The sequence below is a fragment of the Podarcis pityusensis genome, assembly GCF_964106645.2.
Source record: "Podarcis pityusensis genome assembly, chromosome: 7".
Lineage (NCBI taxonomy): Eukaryota > Metazoa > Chordata > Lepidosauria > Squamata > Lacertidae > Podarcis > Podarcis pityusensis.
In genome coordinates this window covers 59,742,125-59,763,884 of record NC_138031.1, presented here as the reverse complement: position 1 = coordinate 59,763,884, position 21,760 = coordinate 59,742,125, and the positions used below count along the sequence as shown (strand labels likewise).

The window sequence follows — 21,760 nt, the reverse complement described above, 5'->3', positions numbered from 1 at the left end:
TTCAAACAACCACCACAACACAAAAAGCTCCTTCCTGAGAGCTAAAACAGTAACATGTGGCAGAGTTGGACCCAAAGTTCCTGGTTTACCTGATTTAAATGACATCTCACTGACTTTCTGTCCGGTACCATCAGTTTTGCCCACATTTCCCAGAGGTCCTTGAACTAAAGAAGGTGGGAAGGCCATCTGGGTGAGGGTGTGTGTTTCAGACTCCAACTTCCAGCCTTCCGGTTGCTGCACCTTACCTCTTGTGGTACCAGCTTGCTGTTTGCCCAGTAAGCCCACTGACTAAATTCCATGGTTTGGGAGCACCATCCTGGCTGTAGTTCAAGCCTGCCTTAACAGTCATTCTGCTGACTCCATTCCCATCCACCAAGCTCACTGAAGCCCTCTTTGAGCTTACTTCTTAATCCAAATCACTAATATCTCTCAGGGGTGCGTACATTGATTCATTCCATGATCCTTTCCCTGACTGGTGTCTTGGATCTGGCCTTTAGCTATGTAGCTCCTCTGATCCTTGTTCCTCTTCTCTGGGACCTGCTTCTTTCTTCTGGATCTATGAATCATAGTACCTTTTGCTGGACTCTTGCTGAGACCTAACAGTAGATGGCAGGGAACTTTCTTCCCCCTGTATTCCCTTTTATAGAAACATAATTGCATACCAACTTTGAGGGCCATCACACATGCACTTACAGTTTTTACTACTAGGAACGGAATGATATCTTCAGGGATAGGATGGGGGTTGGATAAAGTACGATCACTGTCCTCTATAAAAACTTCATGTGTGTCTATTTGTTGTGGTCACATTTGGTTATTTTAACTACAATAGTTAAGATGACTCACACAACAAGAAGATAGCACTCTAATATCAAGAAGAAGCAATTAAATGCTAGTGGGTATTCAAAATGTTATTTTAACATGCTAATGTTTTAAAATTGCTAATGTGTTTCAACTGTAATCTCTTCTTCCAAGGGCTTGTGGGAATAAAGATTGCTAGCCAAAATAGTCTAAGTGAGCATTTTCAAGAGTACAGAGCTTTTTGTAGTGGTTATTCATTTGAGCTCTTATCTTTTGCTGTATTTTAAGTTGAGTGCTGGAACTATAGTTTTTACATAATTTCTAATTTAAATAAAAACATCATTTGTTTTAGGTTATGTTGTGCATGTGCAGATGTACTTTGTTGTAGTGTTACAAGCTCTATTTTCCTTTCCCACCACCACCACCTCCTGTTGTCTTATACAAATGAAGAATGTTTCACTAAGCATTCTTGTGGCTACCTCTGTTAATATTATTGCATGGCAGAACCATGAACACTGACAGGAAAAAGCTAAGCTGATTTTAAAAATGTGTGGTTGGGAGTGAGTTGTTTATGTACATACTTATTTGGTGCTAATACAGCTGTTTGATCCTGGAAGCAATATTGGGGCAAGAAGCGTGAGTTTGAAAATGCAAAAGTTGGAAAGAAACATAGGCATAATATATCAAACACAAGAGTCCAGATTTAGGTACCTTTTCTGCTTTGGGGATTTGGTTGACAAAGAGATTGTCTCTCGTAATTTCATCCCCACTTTCAGAGTGGGATACTACAACAAAGCATTATTACTTGTTAAAATTTCAGTCCCAAAAGACATCTTGCCTGAAGAGGGGGGAATACAGGGAATAACTGGGCAGCCCCAGTGACAACTCTACACATACTTTTCCCCCATGCACAGTCTGGGGAAGGACAAAACCTTTTGTCTGAATAAAGAGCTTGAAGGCCTTTCTCTCAATAGAGGTTGGTGCAGTTAAGCATATTAATAGAATCATAGAGTTGGAAGAGACCACAAGGGCCATCGAGTCCAACCCCCTGCCAAGCAGGAAACACCATCAGAGCACTCCTGACATATGGTTGTCAAGCCTCTGCTTAAAGACCTCCAAAGAAGGAGACTCCACCACACTCCTTGGCAGCAAATTCCACTGTCAAACAGCTCTTACTGTCAGGAAGTTCTTCCTAATGTTTAGGTGGAATCTTCTTTCTCGTAGTTTGGATCCATTGCTTCGTGTCCGCTTCTCTGGAGCAGCAGAAAACAACCTTTCTCCCTCCTCTATGTGACATCCTTTTATATATTTGAACATGGCTATCATATCACCCCTTAACCTCCTCTTCTCCAGGCCAAACATGCCCAGCTCCCTTAGCCGTTCCTCATAAGGCATCGTTTCCAGGCCTTTGACCATTTTGGTTGCCCTCCTCTGGACATGTTCCAGTTTGTCAGTGGAACGTGTTCCCTAGCATTGACTGTGTTGTATTCCACATAGCAGCTTATGGTTCATTTATAAATTAATATATGCTGGCAAATGAGGTCAAGAGAATAAAGTCCTAAGTGAAAGGGCAGTATTTGCAAGCCCTGGGCTAGTATGGCATTGGTATGAGAGTCTGTTGTAAATATCTTACCAACTGGAACATGGAGCTGGTTGATTTTTGCAAGACTCAAGTCCTTCCTTGCAGCAGGATCCTGTCTGTTTGGATCCTGTCTGTTTGCCCATGGAAACAGTGGTTATTAAAAAGCTGTTGCATGCTATAGGCTTCAAACTACCCTTGGAGCGAAGAATGAATGTTGTAGATGTATGCATTTTCTGCCTCCTTCATCTCCACTGTGCCATGTGACTGTGTAGTCTCTCCCTGGGCACGTTTTATGTATAGTATGTCTACACAGTGGAATAATGGGATAATAATTTTACCATACCATGCACTGATTGGTGACTTGGCTTCCTAGCATGAGTAATGGGGGTATTATTGCAGCACAACACTCTCTGATTAGTGGCAGAGTTGTCACTGAATTATGAAACTAACACCTGAAATTTCTTTTATATGACGTCAAACCCATTAGTCCATCTTGCTCAGTATTGTCTGCACTGACTGTTAGTAGGGTCTTGGTCTTTTGCAATACTAGAGATGGAAGAGATTGAAATTTACGACCTTTTGCATTCAAATGATGTGCTGTGTCACAGAGCTAAGGCTCTTACCAGTTTGTGCAAAGAATACAGTTATTTCTACTTGTACTGGCTTGCTACTGAGTCCTATACAAATGCTATCAAGTTATCAGTCATTGATAAGCAATGCAAAATTATTTGTTGGGGAATATTGTTGCCACTTTTACAAACTGGATAATAATAGTGTTCTGCAAAAAAAAAAAAAAAAAAAGTTTGCAAACATTTGAGATGTGAAATGCATTGTCTTGCTATGTTATATGCTGTAAATTAAGCTGTGTGGTAACAATCAGTTATGTGTGTGGCGTGTGCATCTCATACACACAAGTGCACAAAATGTGTCTTAAATGTGCCTCTTGTCCTAGCTAAATATGAACAGCAGAAAATGCTCTGCGGGTGGTCAGTAGATGGGTAATTTGTGTTCTGGATACAACAGGTCAGCATAGGCTGAAACTGGTTTCCAAGTTACAAATTGGAATTAGAGGCAGGCAGGCAGCCAAATAACTTGAGCAAATACTTAATACAATAGGCATTGTAAGGCACCCTGGCTATGAAATAAGTAAACAGCTTGAGAATTTCTAGGATAAATTAGATGTTGTTCAGTTACTGAGATGGCTTCTGCTTTTCAGAAGTGAAGCAATTATCAAAAGAATGAAATTCTTACAGATTATCCTGTTCAGATATGTCTGAATCTTAGCACCAACTTCATTCATAATGTACCATTTTTGGTAGCATGTGCTCTTGTTTCATTTTTTTAAGTTAATGTTAACTTAAAATTAGAATGAGTCAGTTCTCATTCACGGGTTCAGTAATTTCATCGTGTCATATTATGAATCCGTTGAGCATAAACATATTGATACTGTATATCTAGCCATTGAGGTAATTTCTACTTTTCTTTTCTTTTTAGTAGACAACACTTTCAAAAAAATATAGCAGAGCAGCACACTGTTTAAAAATGCAACATTACAAACACATTAGCAAAAACCTAACTAAAACATAAAGCATAGTCAATAAATATTTAGGCCTTAAGGACACCACCTTCCAGACATCTCTAATGCAGTAAGCCAAATCCAAAGCATTAATTATGAGGAGTGTGGAGGATGGGTGCTCACCCACCAATGTTTGGTCTCACAGTTTTGTGGCCTGCAGTGATTGCACTTTGGCTTCACGTACCTTTTTGCAGACAGCACATGACTGTATGATCTTTGAGGGCTTGGCTTTCCTTTGCCCCCATTTCACATATATTTTTTTCCTAGAGGAAATTCCAGTTTAATGTTACCTTGCCAGAATGGAAACTGAGGCCCCTTCTGTGCAGATGTTTCCTGAAAAGGACTAAAGTTTCAGAGTTGAAAATAAAGAGAATGGGTCATTCAGTTTTTGTATGTTTTGTCTACAAGAGAAAAGATAACCACAAAAATTAATTAAATTCCAATCCAGGTTCACAAAAGTGATGATATACAGTGATGAATAACTAAAAGTCTATTCTTTGTTAAGGGCAAAATGTAGTGCTATGCAGATGTTGTTGGACTACAACATCCATCACCTCCAGCCAATTTGTTCAATGGTCAGGGATGATGGGGGTGATGACCAAACATCTGCAAAGCACCCATAGAAGGTTATGGTTAGAGGAGCGAATTCCAGTAGATGGGATATACTTTAGTTTTGCTTTCATAGTTTGGGCTTTAATTTACCATGTTGAGTGACTCTGATGTAGATAATAATATGCACCAAAAAAAGGTTAAAACATGGTTTTTAAAAGAACACGCTCGATGCTTCTCAACTCATGGCCTGAATTATTTTTTAAGGAAGATTGCCTTGCAAAAATGTGTATGTTAGGAGAACTTTGTGCTAAAATGCTGGCTAATTTTCATGAGGACTTAAAAAGAAAAATCTCACACTGATGTGGAAATACAGAGAACTGAAAATAAGATTGGGAAACTGAGTGAAATTTAAATTGACAAGTTGCCTTACCTATCCGTAGGCATGAAAGTGAACTGGCAGTGGACCAGCAGCAGCTCACCAGGGTTTCGGGCAAGGAACGGGCTCCCTCTTTTCCCCCCACCAGCCCTTTCTGGAGGTGCCGTCCTCCAGAAAAAGATGCCAGTCCTCAAGGATCTGGGCTAAGGGTAGAAGCAGAGAAGGGGGATGTTGATCACTGCAGCATCCACCAGCCCCTTCTCCTCTTCCTGGTGATCAGCTTCTAAACCACCCTTCATGCACTCAGGATCCCAAGGTAGTTTACAAGATACTGATTGAAACACCAACAATAAAAACCAATTCAAACAAGATAAAAGAACAATAAAAAATTAATGCACAGTGGCGTGTATTCACTCAATGTGGTAAGCCAGACTCATGGTGGGCCAGGTGAGAGCTTAACCACAAACTTTGGTTTGGCTCAGCATGTGCATGAATAACACAAAACAAAAAGTACTGCAGAGGAACAAAGCCTCTTTGAGCTCCTCTCCAGAAGCCAGCACTTTTGCATGGTCCCAATAAGCCATAGTTTAGATAATTGTGCCATGAAAATCAGGCCAGTATAAATACAGTAGCAGTTAAGTTTAGGATTGCACTGTTTAAAAATCCTAATTCTGGAAATTTATTAGAAATAGCTTTAAGAGTCTGCTTTCAAACCAGCAGACACAAATATATTCCATGAAGTAAAAGTATTGTTGGGCCTTGATTGAAAAGGCAATAAATGGATTCACAGTATATTTACTAAGCTAATAGTTTTTCATATTTTAAGTCTCTCAAAGTTTTCAATTTGTGAAAAATGGATAATAATATAACCATTGCTCAAAATAGCAGATGCAGTTCCCTGTTTACTTAGATTAATTCACAGTGACTAGAAGTCTCTCTGGAATATCTATTCCTAAAAGCAAATTGACAAAAATCCAGCTCTTCAAGTAGGATTTTTAAAAAGAACTCCTTTGTTCAAAAGTCAAATGTATATATGCTTGAGGTTTAAATTTTTTAAGGAATATGTTCTAAATTGTCTTTAGAATATAAGCCATTTCATAATGATTAAAATATTCAATAGCGCAAGACTCCTATGAAGATTTAATTCCACAAGTTTTTCCTTTGCTTCTGAAGTTTACTAGCTGTGTTCAGATGAAACACTAAACCAGTGGTAGCCAACATGGTGCCCTGCAGACATTTTGCACTACAACTCCCATAAGCCCCAGGCAGCATGGTCAATATTCAGGGATAGTGTGAATTGCAGTCCATATCATTTGGAGGGTATTTCGTTGGCTATCCCTGCTCTAAACTATGGTATATCATCATGAGAATAAGCTGCAACAAACCTCAGGTTTGCACACCCTAAGCTGCTGGCCATAGTTAGTTTCAACAAGCTAGTTTCATAAACTCTGGTTTAGTGTTTGAAAGCAGTGGCCAATCTGGTGATAAAAGACTAAACTATGCAAGGAGGGAACTGCAGCCCAAGGTAGGAAAAGAGATGATACTGTCTACTTTAAATGAATTCAAATCTCCAGGCCTCATGAGCTGCACCCAAGGGTACTAAAGCAGTTTGTGAATGTAATCTTAGACCCTTTATAACCTTTGAGAATTTTTGGAGAACAGGTGAGGTCCTTGCAGACTAGAGGCGGGCAAATAGTATCCCTATCATTAAAAGGGGAGGGAAAGAAGACCCAGGTAACTAGTATTGACTGGTGAGTTTGACATCAACACCAGGAAGGGTCCTAGAACAGATTTAAACAGTCAGCCTGTAAGCGTTTAGAAAAGGATGCTGTGATTACTAAGACTCAGGTGGGTTTCTCAGAAACAAGTCCTGCCAGATGAATCTCATTTCTTTTGGTGATAGCTTGGTGGATCAGGGGAATGCTGTGGACATAGTGTATCTTTATGTCAGCAAGGCTTTTGACAAAGTCCTGCATGATATTCTTGCAGAGAAGCTGGTAAAATGTGGACTGGATGAGGTAACTGTTAGGTGGATTTGCAGCTGATTGACTGACCAAACACAAAGAATGCTCATTAATGGTTCCTTGTAATGCTGGAAAAAAATGGCAAGTTGGTTGCCACAGGGTTCTGTCCTGGGCCTGTTATTGTTCAACATCTTTATAAATGACTTGGATGAAGGAATTGAGGGGATGCTCATCAAATTACAGATGACACCTAACTGGAAGGGTGCGGGCAATGCTTCTGAAGACAGAATCATGATTCAGGATAACCTTAACAGAGGACTGGGTCCAAACTAACAAAATGAATTTCAACAGGGGCAAATATAAGGTTATACACTTAGGTAGGAAGAATCACATGCACAAATAAAAGATGGGGGACACCTGGCTTGCAAGTAGTACATGTGGAAAGAATCTGGGGTTTTAGTAGATCTCTAGCTTAACATGAGTCAACCGTGTGATGTAACAGCAGAAAAACTAATGCTTCTAAACTGCATGAACAGAAGTATAGTGTCCAAATTAAGGGAATTTATAGTCCTGCTCTACTCTGCCTTGGTCAGACCACATCTAGAGTACTGTGTCCAGTTCTGGTCACCACAATTTAAGAAGAATGTTGACAAGCTGGTTTTGTTGGAAGATAAATAGGGCTTGAAGAAAATTCTTCTGCCTTAATTTATGTTTTTCAATCCTTTTTCCAGTTTTATGATTTATTTTTCTTTACATGCTTCATTTCTTCTTCCTTCTGGTTCCCTTCTCTATGTAATAAGCATGTTGTGTCCAGGGACACAGTTTGATGATCAAAGACAAAAACTGCATTTTCCATTTTGCTATTATTTCCCTTTTTGAGTGTGTTTAATTATGTCTTGTTTTAAACAGGATGGGGTCGAACTTCAGACAATTCAAGACCTTTTAAGCTATTTTTTTCTAATTCCCACAAGAGTAATTAGTACCTTCAATAACTCTCAAGTAGAACCTTTCTTGACACAGACATTTCAAGAGATAAAGAATAAGTTTAACATACCTCATTTTTCTTTTTTCTACTTTTAATAAAAGGCTAGAAGGGAGTTGTATAGTAGATCAAACTTAAAATGTAACTTGAAATAGTCTGAATTCATTGACTGTGAAACCATCCTACGAGCTCTTCATTCATGTCAAAGATTTGAGCAGCATTTTTTAAAAAGTTCTAAAACTCAGAATAGAACTATACATTATGAGTCAGATATGGAGGGGCCATCATTGCTAATATAGGAGCTGGATGCTTAACCCCACCCACCAATACTCTATTTCAATGCCCCAAGCTCTTTTGAACTTTCTGTTCTTCATCCCCACCAAGCTTGAATATATCCAAGACTGAATATCAGCTTACTGGCTTACTGTGTTTTAACACAGAAGAATCCAAAGGCTCTGAAAAAGTGTAAGCTCCCTCACAGTGTCAGTTCTCTCCACTAATGTTCCCATCCGTGAATGTGTTTTTTTGTGTTTGTTCCACCTATATTTTTAATATGCAAATTAAAGCAAGGTGTTTAAAAGACTGTGGTAGTAACAAATCATTTTCTCTATCATAAACTAATACTCTGACAGTTGTTTGACTTACGTTGTGATTGAATGTTGGTTTTCCAGGCTAATATCCATCTATTCAAATGCTAGTTGACAGCATTGACTACAGTCCTCAACTCTCTAGGAATAAATGTCATGGCAATAAGTAGGACGTATTCACAAGGAAATATGTATCAGCCATGGATGTATTTATTCCCAATCGAAGCAGTTTTTTAAAAAGTAATTATTTTTTTTAAACACGAATAAGTCTATATTTACATGAACAGTGTTTAATGATAATTTGGTATTACATAAATGTGAAACCCCATTTCATCTGTTTCCATGAAAACAAGTTTTTTAAACTGCTTGTAGCTCTTATTTAGTACTAAATAGTTTAATCATCCCTACATCCTGCTGTGTGCATAAAACTGTTAAGATTGCCTGTAATTCTGAAAAATATGTGTCTGATGTTTTAGCTACAACAATACTGTACATTTGAGTATGTTTTGGTATCTTGCCCATCAATACTAAATGGTTATTCTGTTATGCTACATATGTCTCTCAAGCCATCAAATGTCTTACACATGTAATGGTTTGCAGCTATGTTACTGTTGCTTATTAATGGTACATAGTCAAACATTCTACACCATTCAGTGTGAGATGTGTCATGATTTTTAGGGTTTTTTAAAACCATTCTATGGTCCCTCTTTCAGGTTTAAAAGACCTGCCTTAGATCAGTCTACCATACCTGGTGCCCTCCTGATGCTTTTGGACTACAACATGCATCAGCCTCAGTCAGCTGGGACTGACAGAACTGGAGTTCAAAATATTTGGAAGGCATTAAGCTGGGGAAGGCTGTCTTACTAATAAAATTGCAATGGCGCCCACCTGAGAGGTGCTGGAACTGACTTCTGGTGAGTTCCATTGGAGTGGGGGGAGCCCTGAATGTGACATTCTTTGTCAAGCAGCTCTTCCTTCTCAAGAAGGAGAGGGCAGACATTTTATCTTGGACCTGCAAGAGGTGAATGTCTTAATCCGCCCGCCCCCTGAAAATTAAGCTTGGTTTCTCTATTGCAGTCAAAGCAGTTAGCCATCTTGTAGAGTCATTGAGTGAGGCAGGGAGAATGTCATAGGAAATATTCTAAATCCAGAGTATTTAGACCTTGGTCTTCCTGAAGTGGAGCAGTACAAAGAATTATGTTAGGGAACGAAAGAGAGCTAGACGGGCATTGGCAAAGTACTATTTTAGGCACATCCAAAGGCTTGGGCATGCCTAGGAAGAATTTTTCCCTTTGAATAGTTTGCCTTGAAGTTTGTATGTTATCCTGTCACTAATGATTTTTATAGTGCTGCTTTTACTGATACTTGTTTGTTTTAGTGTAATAATACTAAACATGTATGTGTGAATGGGGAAAGGAAAATCAAGCCCTCTCTTCATGTCTAGTCCATTTGAAATGTATTTTCTGATCTATTATTCAACTTTCGCTGCAGCCTTAGAGTGGCCCGAGACTCCAATCTATCATCGTGATATATGTCATAAATGAGTCTCTCTCACCCTTGCTCCACTTTTTTAAGCATATGCATATTATAGATGGTACTGCTTAAAACAACAATGAAGACTTCTATGTCTGTCTGGGTTTCCTTTAGGGTCTGTTTTTGTTAGTAAAGTGTTGCTATCATACTGTTAGCAGTGATCAAGTGAGCCATTATAGATCCCCCTCCACTCTACTGAAGGTCCATCTCTGCAAACTGTGAGTCAAGGCTCTTAGTTTATACTTTGCTAGGCCACAAAAGCAGAAGTCCCTCTTTTATAAGCAAATACAATAGTTTGCATTGTAAGGGAAAAGAAACAGGCTATGCTCCATTTATCATTTAATGATCCCACAGACCTATCTACTGAAGAAGAGAGAGAGAGAGCATACTCTTTTAAAAAGGGCACTGCCTATCTTTAAAATACCCTTTCTTTTACAGTTAGTTTTTTTAGTCACAGAATATGTTGCTTTCACGCATTATTCAGGCTTTTCTACTTTTTAGATAGTTTTCCAGTCTCTCTAAGAGGAGATGGGATTTGTTTTATTTTTATTTTTCAAAAAGTCAAATGACTTGCTTGTGAGTCACATGTAGATATTGAACTGGATCTAGCTTAAGTCATTTGCACCTAAAAATCATTGGGTCATGAATAATTTTTCAGACTGATTTCTGTGAGACCCAAGTGTGACTTAGGTTGGATCCAGCACATTGACCTAATTCAAACATTATTGCCTTAATAAGCTGAGGTATGCAGCCCCTTTGCCCCTCTCTTTGTGGCACTAACAATCAAACCAGGAAGTGTCTAGGAAACCAGGAAAAAGCCAGGATGTTAACCACCATTTGAAGTTGGTTTAATATCCTGGCATCTTCTGATCCTGGTGATCATTGTTTTCCATTGTGGACAAAAGGAGAAACCATGGTTAATTAGAGACTTCATGGCTTGATGAAAGCATTTACTGAAAGCAGTGTAGGGGCTGTATTCATGGGCAATTGGCTTGTTTATCTCTGCTTATTAAGTTGAAACATGATAAGCCATTTTGTCCACACCTGTCCCGCCTTCCTTTGTTTTGGCCAGATCTCTGCTTCTTCTCATTCTCAAGTCCTGTCCATTCTTCCCTTTGTATGCTTGCCCATCTTCTCTGACTCATCTGTCCAACTATCAGTCTCTTGGCACTGATCTGCTTTGCTTCAAATACGTAGTTGTCCTCTGGATCCATCATGTCTTATTCCTCTGTTCTACTGATGCCAAGAAAACCAATATGCCACCATTTATTAATAATGTGTTTAATAAAGTTGTGCAGAGAGCCAAGCTATGTATTCATTTCTCCTAAATGCAAAGTGAAAGAGGGTGTACCCTCAACCCAGCTAAATGTTGGTCTCCCTGGGTCTACAGTTTAGGATTTTAGTTTATTTTCTATGGATAGACATTTTAATGAAGCCTGAGGCAAGGAGGGTCCCATTTGGGACTTAGTCAGTCTTTCTACCCCACTTCAGAGGGAGGAGAAAAATAATTTTATAATTCAGATTGTAGGTCCACAGTGAGCTCAGTATTCAGGCTAATCTCTTAGGAATTAGCATCCTACTTGATGGACCAGGTTTCTGAGTTTGATAGGGAGAAGTTTCACAATGAATTTTTAAAAATGATCTAAAGTAGGAAAATGCTGTGCCTGGTTGAATCCAAAGGAAAGGAATGCAAATCAGCCTCTTAACTGTACAGAGAACAGTGTAATGATCTTGGAAAGGTGTAATATTCCTACATGTGCATAGCTTTAAAGGGAAATGCAATATGATTTTATTCATGCATGTTATGTTGATTGCACAAAATTAAATGTGACCATTAACAGGTGTGTCAGAAGGAAGTGATCAGAAATGTCCTTTTGTCCCCCACTGCACCCCCATTTTGCACTTTGTTTATGTTTTTTAAAATCTATTTTAAGACACTGTTTGGGCTGAAGGGATAGACCACTATGAAACAGAAAAATAAAATTGCTCCTCCAGCCCTTCTTCATCTTGTCTTCTTTTTTTTTTTTAAGTGAGCCTGCTGTGTTTATTTTATTATTAGAAATTATGCAGCAAGTTTCTGCTTTTGGAAAATTAGCAGCTTCCACGCTTTAGATCTGAAACATTTGCCAAATTTTGTTAAATTCCTAAAATAGGACCTGCTTAATTATTATGTTTTAGTTTAGGAGTATGCACTTAATTGAAAACCAAATAATTTAAGTGGGGTAAGATTAACCTTAACAATGAGCTTCTGTTAGTTGGATTTGATTTCATAAGCTTTCCAGTCTATATCTGCCTTTTTCTTCTTCTTAGAGCTAATGTTGTGTCACTGATGAATTCTATGGGCATGAGCAGGAATGGCAATTTTGGATTAATTATCCTTGAGACTGCAGGCAATTTTTGACAAACACTTCAAAATCAGGCTTATCCTTGGCAGATGGTCTTCTTTAAAACATGTTTGGTATAGTGGGGGAGAGTTCTGTGTTCTGGAGAACATGGCAGGCTGCCAAAATAATTCTCTGCTGGAAAAGGAAGGGCAAAGTGGCTGGGCAATTATTGATAAGAATATGAGGGTGAGGGTGAAGGTCAGAGCTAGGTTTCACCCAAAGTAGCATCATGCGGAAAACCACTCTGCCGTAGAATCCAGCCTGTTACCATTTCAAATGCTCATATAAAAGTTTCAAGGGACAGGTCAATGCTTTTTGGTGTTCTTTAGCCACTACAATTGCAACTTCACAGATTAGCTGTGGGCTTTGACGATGAATTTTTTCGGTTTCTACATTTGTTCCATCAGCATTTATTTAGACACATTAATACTGATATGTATTTATTAGCTTATCAGAAGAAATGGAATAGAAATTCTGTGCTCAGAAATCACCAACTTTTCCCAGAGAGCAGTATCAGTGTCTCTATCACAAGTTGTAATGTAATGTAAGAATGAGAATGGCTTCAGATGAAGAATCTGTATTTTCTGGACATTAGTATGATCCATGAGAAATGGAAAGGCATTAGTTTTACTAGGAATTGCTCTTGTATTTTTTTTAAATGAAGACATTCCATTGTATCCCATAGCCTGGGAAGGTGAGACTGTGGATGTAGAAGACTTAAGTAAAAATATAGGAAAACATCTACAGATTAATATTTCAATCAGTACCATAGGTGCCGACTCCTAGGGACCAAGGCAGTTTTGACCCCCAAATTATTTGTGTTTAAATTCCAAATTATTGGTGATAAATTTTGAAAGGAGAGACCAGCCTACACCTACAGACTTTCTGTTGAGTCTGTTGATACCTGATGAAATCTGTGTGGCATGATGCTGGAAATCCCCTGAAAAATCCTTAAGGAATAATAACCCAGGAAATGGTGCCTGTGAAATAGTGATTACACTCATACTGAGTCAGTAGATAAGGAAGGCAGAAGTTAAACCTAGGAAGAAGTAGTTTTTTTAGTGTGTCACAATTTTCTTACATACATAGACAAGCCAACAGACTATAGATTTCCCCCAAATACTGTATGTAGTATACTTTCAAATTGTAACATTTTGCTGTTGATACAGTTATATAATGTTATGATTTGGTTTGTTGATTTTTATATCACAACGGAAAAGAGTTAGCACACACCAGGGTGTACACAACCCACATAAAACCATTGCTGGTCTGTTTCTATATTGTACTATGCCAGGTGTGCAGTACCTGTAGTCTTCCAACTCCTGTCAGCCCTAGCTAGCATAGGCAGTGATCCAGGGTGATGCGAAATGGAAGCCTAGGACATCCAGAGGGCCACAGCTTGGCCACTTCTGCACTAAATCATAGCTGAACTTCCTTTACATTGTTTGCTGTGATGTCTGAATTGAACTAGTGTTTTTGATATAAAAACAGGCTGGGTAAAGCGGAGATTCTTTAGAAGCTTGTATTTGTGCTTGGATGAATAATAGACTTTCCCTGTTATTTAATGCCCTGATGGTAGAGCGGTAAAGACAGTTATTCCTGTTGTTGCTAATTTACTGTTGCAGCTGCTTCCTCTTTATACGATTTAATTTTCAGCCCACCAGGGGGCTAATGATCCCCACCTATGCAGATTTCAGAGAAAGCTGTTCTTTTCCATGTGAATATTGTTTTCATTCCTATTCATGGTGACTATTTCTTTACACTCATCTGGCACCAGCAAGGCAGCATTCCAGAAACTCTCTTCACAGGTCAAAAATGTGGAACCATTTGACTGGGAAATTTATAATGACGATTACTCTTCATTTTTAAAGCCTGCACATTGTTTTGATGAACACTTGCAACTGGAAAATAGTAGTTAATGTCCTGTTTATGTGATTTGCTTTATGAAATATTTTTGTATTGTTTGTTTAACTGGTGTTTGATGTATGTGCTTCCTCTCATATAGTTTATGTGACAACATTATTGATTAAAATGGAAAGTGAGATTTTCCATTGATTAAAATGGAAAGAGGGAAAGCTTATGGACTGACATCATGCCAAGGTTTGGACAGTCTTTCCTATCTTTCCTATAGTTTATGAAGCCGGGAACAAGTGCCAGCATTTTCCCAGCTCAGCTGGGCTTTGCTGGTATAAGCCCCCAGCTCTAGCTCAGCCAGAGAGACACTGGTCTAACTCAGTCATCCCACTCAGCTGAGACTGGCAGAACTGACACTGGCATAAGCCCTGAAAAATGAGCATAGTGGGGCAGGACTTAACGCTGGATCCTAACTCCAATCAGCTCAGTCATGTAACCTAGCAACATGGCAGAATGCACTCTGGCAAAAAAGGTGAAGTCAAACTCTATTTTAAAGGCTTGTCTTCCCTCTGCCAGGCTTAGAATGGCTCAGCCAACAGTAGACTTGCTCCTGGACAGAGTTCGGATATGGCATACTTTATGCCGGTTTAATTTAAGATGGTGTAAATTATTCTGGCTTTCCATATTTAGGATTTCTTCTTAAATAACATGGTGACCTCAATGGGGGCCTTTTTTCCACCGCTCATTCTACGTGGTGGTTTACAGAGTTTTATAACTAAAATAAGCTTGCAGTGTAACAGTAATTTCTTGTAAGGGAAGACGTAATTAACTTATGTTCAAGAATCATATTCTTTTAAGCTGCAAGTAAAATAATATGATATCCTGCAACCTCAGTCATACATGAGCTGCTGAAGAAGAATTTTCTTGAGGTGAATATTTCTCCATGTCACACTGACTGGTTGTTGTTGTTTTTAAAGTAGTCAAGTTTAATATAGCCTTGTAAATACCATATAAAGGTTTTGGTTTGTAACAGTTGCTTCCCTATAAGGGATGATCAGTATAGTCAGCAGTTTGACCTGTTTGAGACTTAGCTACTTTGCCTTTTACAGGCTGTTAACTAGGCAGTAAGTCAGCTAACTGCTAGCAGTTTGACCAGCACTATATAGTACTTGCTCATGGTTTAATAAGCCAGAAAGTCTTAGTGATGGAAGTGCAATCTTACTCCTGTCTGAGTTGCATTAAAAAGGCGTCTCACATTAGTCACTGGCTGTGAATGTTAATCACTCCAAAGCAATAATTTACAGCATTGTTGTAGCACTCTGATGCTCATAAAATGAACTCAGTAATCCACTACTACCCAAGGGATATACCTCTCTTTCTTTTCAATTGAATGACCAGACTGGCGGCATAATAGTTTAGTTTATGAAATAGTGCATTAAAAAGAGTGAGCAGCTGTATGGTCAAATAACAAGCTCAAAAGCAGATTTGTTAATTATCTTGCTCTTTCTCTTATTGGCAGAAGGGGTATGCGAGATATGGCTGACCAGTGAAGACACAGGGGCTTACGGAAGAGACATTGGCACAGACCTCCCTACTCTCCTATGGAAGCTGGTTGAAGTAATCCCTGAAGGAGCAATGCTAAGACTTGGCATGACGAACCCTCCCTATATTTTAGAGCATCTGGAGGTAACTTTCAAAAGGGGAATCACTGGTGACTGAACAAGCTGATTTTGTACCCTGTGTGAAATAAAGTCTTACGGCGACAAGTATTATCTGTAGCGAAAACTGAGATTATGACTAAATTTACTTCATTAAACCCAAGGCAGGATAACATCAGGAGTCAATTTGTCTAGTGTAAATGCACAGAAATTAAACTTCAAATGTTCAACTTTTAAATGTGGACCCCTCTGGAAGTAGTTGTTCACCAGCAAATTATCAAGCAATATATACTACATGAAAGATAAAATACATTTCGTAATCAAACTTTGACTCACACACTCCTTGCTTTGCAGAGGTAGCATTCTTGCTGTGTACAAGCAGATCAAAGCTATCTCTCCCATATGTTTTTTTAAAGAATTAGACCTAAGCATCCAGGATTAGATTCCTTGGTTAAGATCTATACTCTGCAGTTCTGAATAGTCTACAGTTATTGTGAACTATTCATTGGGATTTAAAAGACATGTAATAACCAGCGCTAATGTTGACTTTGTATGAGTTATCATAAGCAAGAACATACCTTAGAATATTTTGCTTTTTCCTTATTTATGCTATTTTAACTCCCCCCCCCCAACAAAAAAATAATTACTAAGGGTTTTTTGTGTGGGTGTGAGATGCTTGGAGGTGCTTATCAGAATTAGTTAGCATAATTTAATTCTGTGTCATACAGTAGCAGCACCATATGTGGACTTTAGCCCTTTGTTCTTGAACCTTTAGATCTCAAGCAATATTTTTTAAAGGTTTAAGAGGCTTTTTTGGCACTTTTATAAATATAGTGAAATATTTGGTTTGGTGTTCGTACAGATAATGCTGTATTTTTTTTTTATTTTTTTATTTTTATTTCAAGCACCATGCAGGTTTGATCAGTGAATTTGTGTAAAAGCTTCCAAATATTTTTGATAATTCTACCACATCATTTCGGGGTTGTTGTTTTTTTACTGCCATGTGATTTAGTCTGTCTATTTTCTTCCAGTCTGGGGAGTAGTGCTTCAAAGTTGAGCTAGTGATCACAGATGCCTTCCCGATCTGGCCTTTAGGGCCAGTTGAAATTATAAATTCCTCAGTGGTGTGCATTGTGTACAGGTTTAGAGGGAGGGAGAGTTGGAGGGGTGGTGACTACTTCTGAAATCGTCATTCTTAACCAGAACAACCTTTGCTTTTGTTTCAAGTAGTGGTGATAAGAAAGAGGTACCTGGGTGATGATAAATATATAAAGTAATGGAATGAATTCTTGACATTAATTGCATGCTGTGATGATAGGGTCCAAAATAACTAATAGCAGACTTCTGGCTCAGATGGGAAGTTATAGCAGTTTGCCTTCATAGATGATTATCTCAAAATCATTTTAGAATTCTTTTGCCTATCAGATTATGAACAGAATTTGTACACTAGTATGTTTTTATGAAATAACATTGTCAAAGGAGCTCATACTGTCACAGAATTTTGTGTCGCAAGTGGGTTAAGGGCAACTTCAATAATGGTTTTCTTCAGAGAAAACCCATCCTGTGTCACAAGCATGTGCCCACCCCTTTCCATGAGGAAAATGTAAACTAGAAGTGGGCTGTATGGTATTTGTGTTAATGCAGTACATCTTGATACAGTCAAAGCTTGGTTGTCGAATGGCTCCGTTTTCGAACATTTTGGCTCCCGAACACCGAAAACACCGAAGTAAATGCTCTGGTTTTTGAACGTTTTTTTGGAAGCCGAACATCCAACATGGCTTCCACTTGAGTGCAAGAAGCTCTTGCAACCAATCAGAAGCCATGCCTTGGTTGCCGAATGTTTCGGAAGACAAGGGGGCTTCCAGAACAGATTACGTTTGACAACTGAGGTTTGACTGTAAAAGCCTCCCCTATACAGCCTGGTTTAGTTTTTGTTTTGTCCTCATAGTGGTAAAAACATAAGATTGTATCCATCATGTGTCAAGTTTCCTTTCTGGAAAGCAACACGTGAACAGGATCTTACTTCTTTGTCATGTATATTTTAAATTCATCTACTTCTTTAAAGTCATCTACTTCTAGATGACACTGTACTTCTGGGGGTGAATATTGGATTTCACAGTTTGCTTCCGACAGCACGCAGAGAGATAATGTCACTACGTTCTTCAGTTCTTGCCAATGAGGAATTTGAATAGGAAACTCCCTGTATTTTTAAAGTTTAGCTCACTCTATTTTGCGTTGAACTCTAATATGGAGACAAACTTGCTCAGAACAGGTCATCTGCCTGGAATTGCCCAAAACAGTTTTCTTCGGAATTAAAGCTACCAGGAACTGAGTTTGTTGTATCAAAGAGAACCTGTAGTCTGCATAGCTTGAGCTTTTACTGAGTTAGTGTTCAGTTTGCATAGCATTTTGCTAATTCATTTACATAAGGCTGAGCATGTTTACAAAGTTCAGAAAACGTGATTTAGAGCACTTTGATTTTACCAGAGAAGCCCCTTTAGAACAAAGTAAGCCCTGCAGAACCTGAGGTGTTACATCAAAGCAAAATGCTTTTCAAGACCTCGAATTCTTTGCGAAGTATTGAAGATGAGCTTTCCTATATCTGAGCTGTTAAATAGCTCAGCCTAAGGTCTTGCAAGAAATCCTCAAGGCAAAGCTTAGCTCAGATTGCAGGATACAGTAGGCAGCTTATTCCTATTGTATAGCCACAATATGGAGTATTTTAAATTTGTTCTTTTTAGCATGATTTAGTTTTATGAACTGAAGAAAAGTCAGCATGATTTTCATGGCTTTACAATTCATCCAGGTCAGTTAATGGACATACGGTACTTGAAGACAGGGCTAGAACCTAAATTTCTTGGGCCTACTAAATAAAAGCTTTGTTCTCTAAAAGTTGCCTGCAACTTCCTTGGTAAGAATGCTTCCACAGCTCTTGTTAACATGCATCTCCATCGTTTCCTGTTGCTTCACACCAATACTTGCCACTCACAATCATTCAAGAACAGCTGGTGCACTTCATTTGTTCTTAGAAATGATTTTGAGAGATCGCATCGATGGCCAACATTGGTGAAAGCCAAGGCTATTAGAACCAGCAATGGAGAATGGACAGAGAAGCAACGTTTAGAAAAACTAAAGTGGCAACTTAAAAATAAATAAATTGGTATCCACTGTGTTGCTTTTGCCTTCCACCTTGATTGTCTGCAGCTTTCTGACTTGATGAGCAGTATAATAAGTTCTTCTGGAGCACTGCAGTGACATCATCTCCATCAGGAGCTGGAGGAGGGTTTTTCCAGCGGAGAGATGAGAGTAGTTACAGAGAAATCATCTCCACTAATTTGCAGATCAGAGGGCTCTTTCCACTGATCTGTGGGAGAGACCATGTGGAGATTGTCTCCCTTCATTATATCGAGGCTACATTGTCAGGATCAGAATTAGTGAGCCAAAGAGTGCCAGAATTTGAGCACTGGGCTTGTATATGAGTTTCTTCTATGGTTGTTTTTTCCCCCTGAGTTGAAATTTTGGATATTCTGCTGTATGTATGCTTGTGTGGTAAACACTTCTAAGGCCCCTGTTTGTCAGTGTAAGTAGCAAGTAAACTAAAGCAGTGAAATTATGCCGTTGATAAATCTGGCTCTAAATGCTGCTTGCTTTGCTGTTGCTTCAGAAATCAGTTGACAAGAGCCTTTTTAAACATTTTCACAATGTTCCTGTCTGTACTTCACCTTGTGTTTGAGTGTGACGGTATATAGGTAAATTTAAAGGCCACTCATGATCTGCTAGTGCCATTTAAATGCTTAATTTCACAAGATGAGATGAGATGCATAGCCTTCCATGTTACCTGTCAGACTGAGTCTAGTTCGAACCCCACCATATGCCATCTGTGGATTTTATCATCATTATTAATTCAGGATGTTTCAGTGATACACCAGCCGTAGAGTCGAGTCCTGTATGGTGCTTCCCCCCTCCCCTTCATTTGAATGCCCACAAAATGCCAATGGTACAGCAAGTTACAATAGCATTTCTTTGCTCTTTCACTTCTCCAGACATGCTCTGACACAACGCTTAAAAACGTACTGTTGTACAACCACTAATTTTCTCCTCTCTCTCTCTCTTCTTATAACACAATAAATACTTCAATATTCCACACTGTGAAGTTGTTTAGACGATGTGAAATGTATTTAGCGAGTGATAGAAATATATTTCGCAGTGTTAACAGAATTTGCCACCTTTGAGAAATGTGTTGAGTTGATTTCATCACAATTGTATTATTTCTGTGCTATCAGTTAACCATTCCTTAGTGTGGTTTAGCAAGCCCTGTAGTCTTTCCTGATCTTCATCTTAGCCATGTTCATGAAGCTACCATGTTTGGAAATACCCCAAAACACAGCCCTTTCTAGACAGTACCATTTAAGGCAACAAGTGGGGGAACTCCATGCTTGAATTCTCCCTCATAAAAGAACAAACCTTGCTTCCCTTGGATAATTCACATGACAGTAGAGCTGAAATCTTACCTGAGACATGCTACTTTCCTACATGCAGAGAGGCAGGCCTTGATGGAGTCTGACATCTTAACAAACACAATATTAAAGGAAAAGGGAGTGGGGTGGGAAAAGGGAAGCCAGCAACAGAGCAGGTTCTCTTTTACTGACTGATGGATGGGGCCATAGTCCTATCATTCCACCTATTTCTTGGCCATTGTACCCAGTCCCTATATTCTCCTGTCATTCACCCACCACCCCCATTCTCTGTGGTGCCTTCCCCTTTCCATGCCATCTTGCACCCCTGCCAGTCCCAAAGATGCTGCTCCTCTGTATTCTCCCAGAGTCGCTTCATTTGATCTGTGACCAGCAATAGGATTTCTTTCCAAATGGAGGTTGCTGTTGCATCCGTTCTTTCCAATGGGAATTTCAGTATGTAAGAAAATTCTTATTAAATTTTTATGCAGTGCCAGCTTTACTGTTGCTGAAAGATCAAGGCATAGCGTGTATGCATGGCGGCTTAGTTGTAAGCGAACACATATCTAAGACTGTCAGCATCTTTACTGCTTTCATGGTGGGCAAGTTAAGGGTGGTGCTTTAATTTACAATTCCCATGCCTTTTGGAGCAGAAGTGAATTTGTAGGTTTTTTGAACTCTCTTCTTAGATTGCAAGGTGGTTGTTTGTATCATACAATGGTTTAGCATGGTACAGATTCAGGTTTTGCATGAGCAGAATTTTGCTTGTACAGAGGACAGGGGGTGGGGTCCTATCCCCTCTTCCCTGTTGCAGTTCCCAGCAACCCCTGAGAGTTAGGGAACCCTCCAGCACAATGTGAGATGTGGTACTGGTGGTGGTGGGGAATGAACAGCAGTAGAACCATAGAACTGTAGAGTTGGAAGGGACCACAAGTGTCATCTAGTCCAACCTTGTGCAATGCAGGAGTCTTTTGCCCAGCGTGGGTCTTGAACCCACGACCCTGAGTTTATGAGTCTCATGCTCTACCAGCTGAACTGTACCAGTAGGGCTTAGGCAGTTTGCACAAGCAGAGTACCACATCCCATGCCATTCAAGAGAGTTCCTCAGTGCTCTGGTACAGCTTTGTGAGTGTGTAGTTGATTGTGAGAGAAGTGGGGCCAGAAAAGCCCTGCTGATGAGTAGAGTCCCACTTATGCAACCCTGATTCAGCCCTAGCATTTCTTTCTTTTCAACTAAAATTGGATCCCAAAGCAGCCTACAGCAATTAAAATCCATCACAAATGTTCTCTTTAATTCCTATTATTCCATGAGAGATAGTGGGGGGGGGGGGGGATATTTGAATGCAGACTTTTCCACTCGTAAATCTTGTGCTCGGTGTCAAGTCCTCTGTCAGTCACTTATAAATGCCATCTGCCTGTGGCAAATCTTTGGAGCTAAGGCTAATTTTGTTCATGGATTA

General features: G+C 39.2%; 1 protein-coding gene across 4 annotated transcripts in view; it reads left to right on the top strand.

The window, feature by feature from the left end:
• The window catches only part of CDKAL1 (CDKAL1 threonylcarbamoyladenosine tRNA methylthiotransferase), a 227,640-nt gene that overhangs the window by 132,196 nt on the left and 73,684 nt on the right, over positions 1 to 21,760 (top strand). For all 4 annotated transcript variants that reach the window (XM_081014204.1, XM_081014203.1, XM_081014205.1 and 1 more), the window contains one exon: positions 15,708 to 15,874. In XM_081014204.1, coding sequence (XP_080870330.1) covers positions 15,708 to 15,874 — 167 coding nt within the window. The remainder of the gene's footprint in view (positions 1 to 15,707; positions 15,875 to 21,760) is intronic.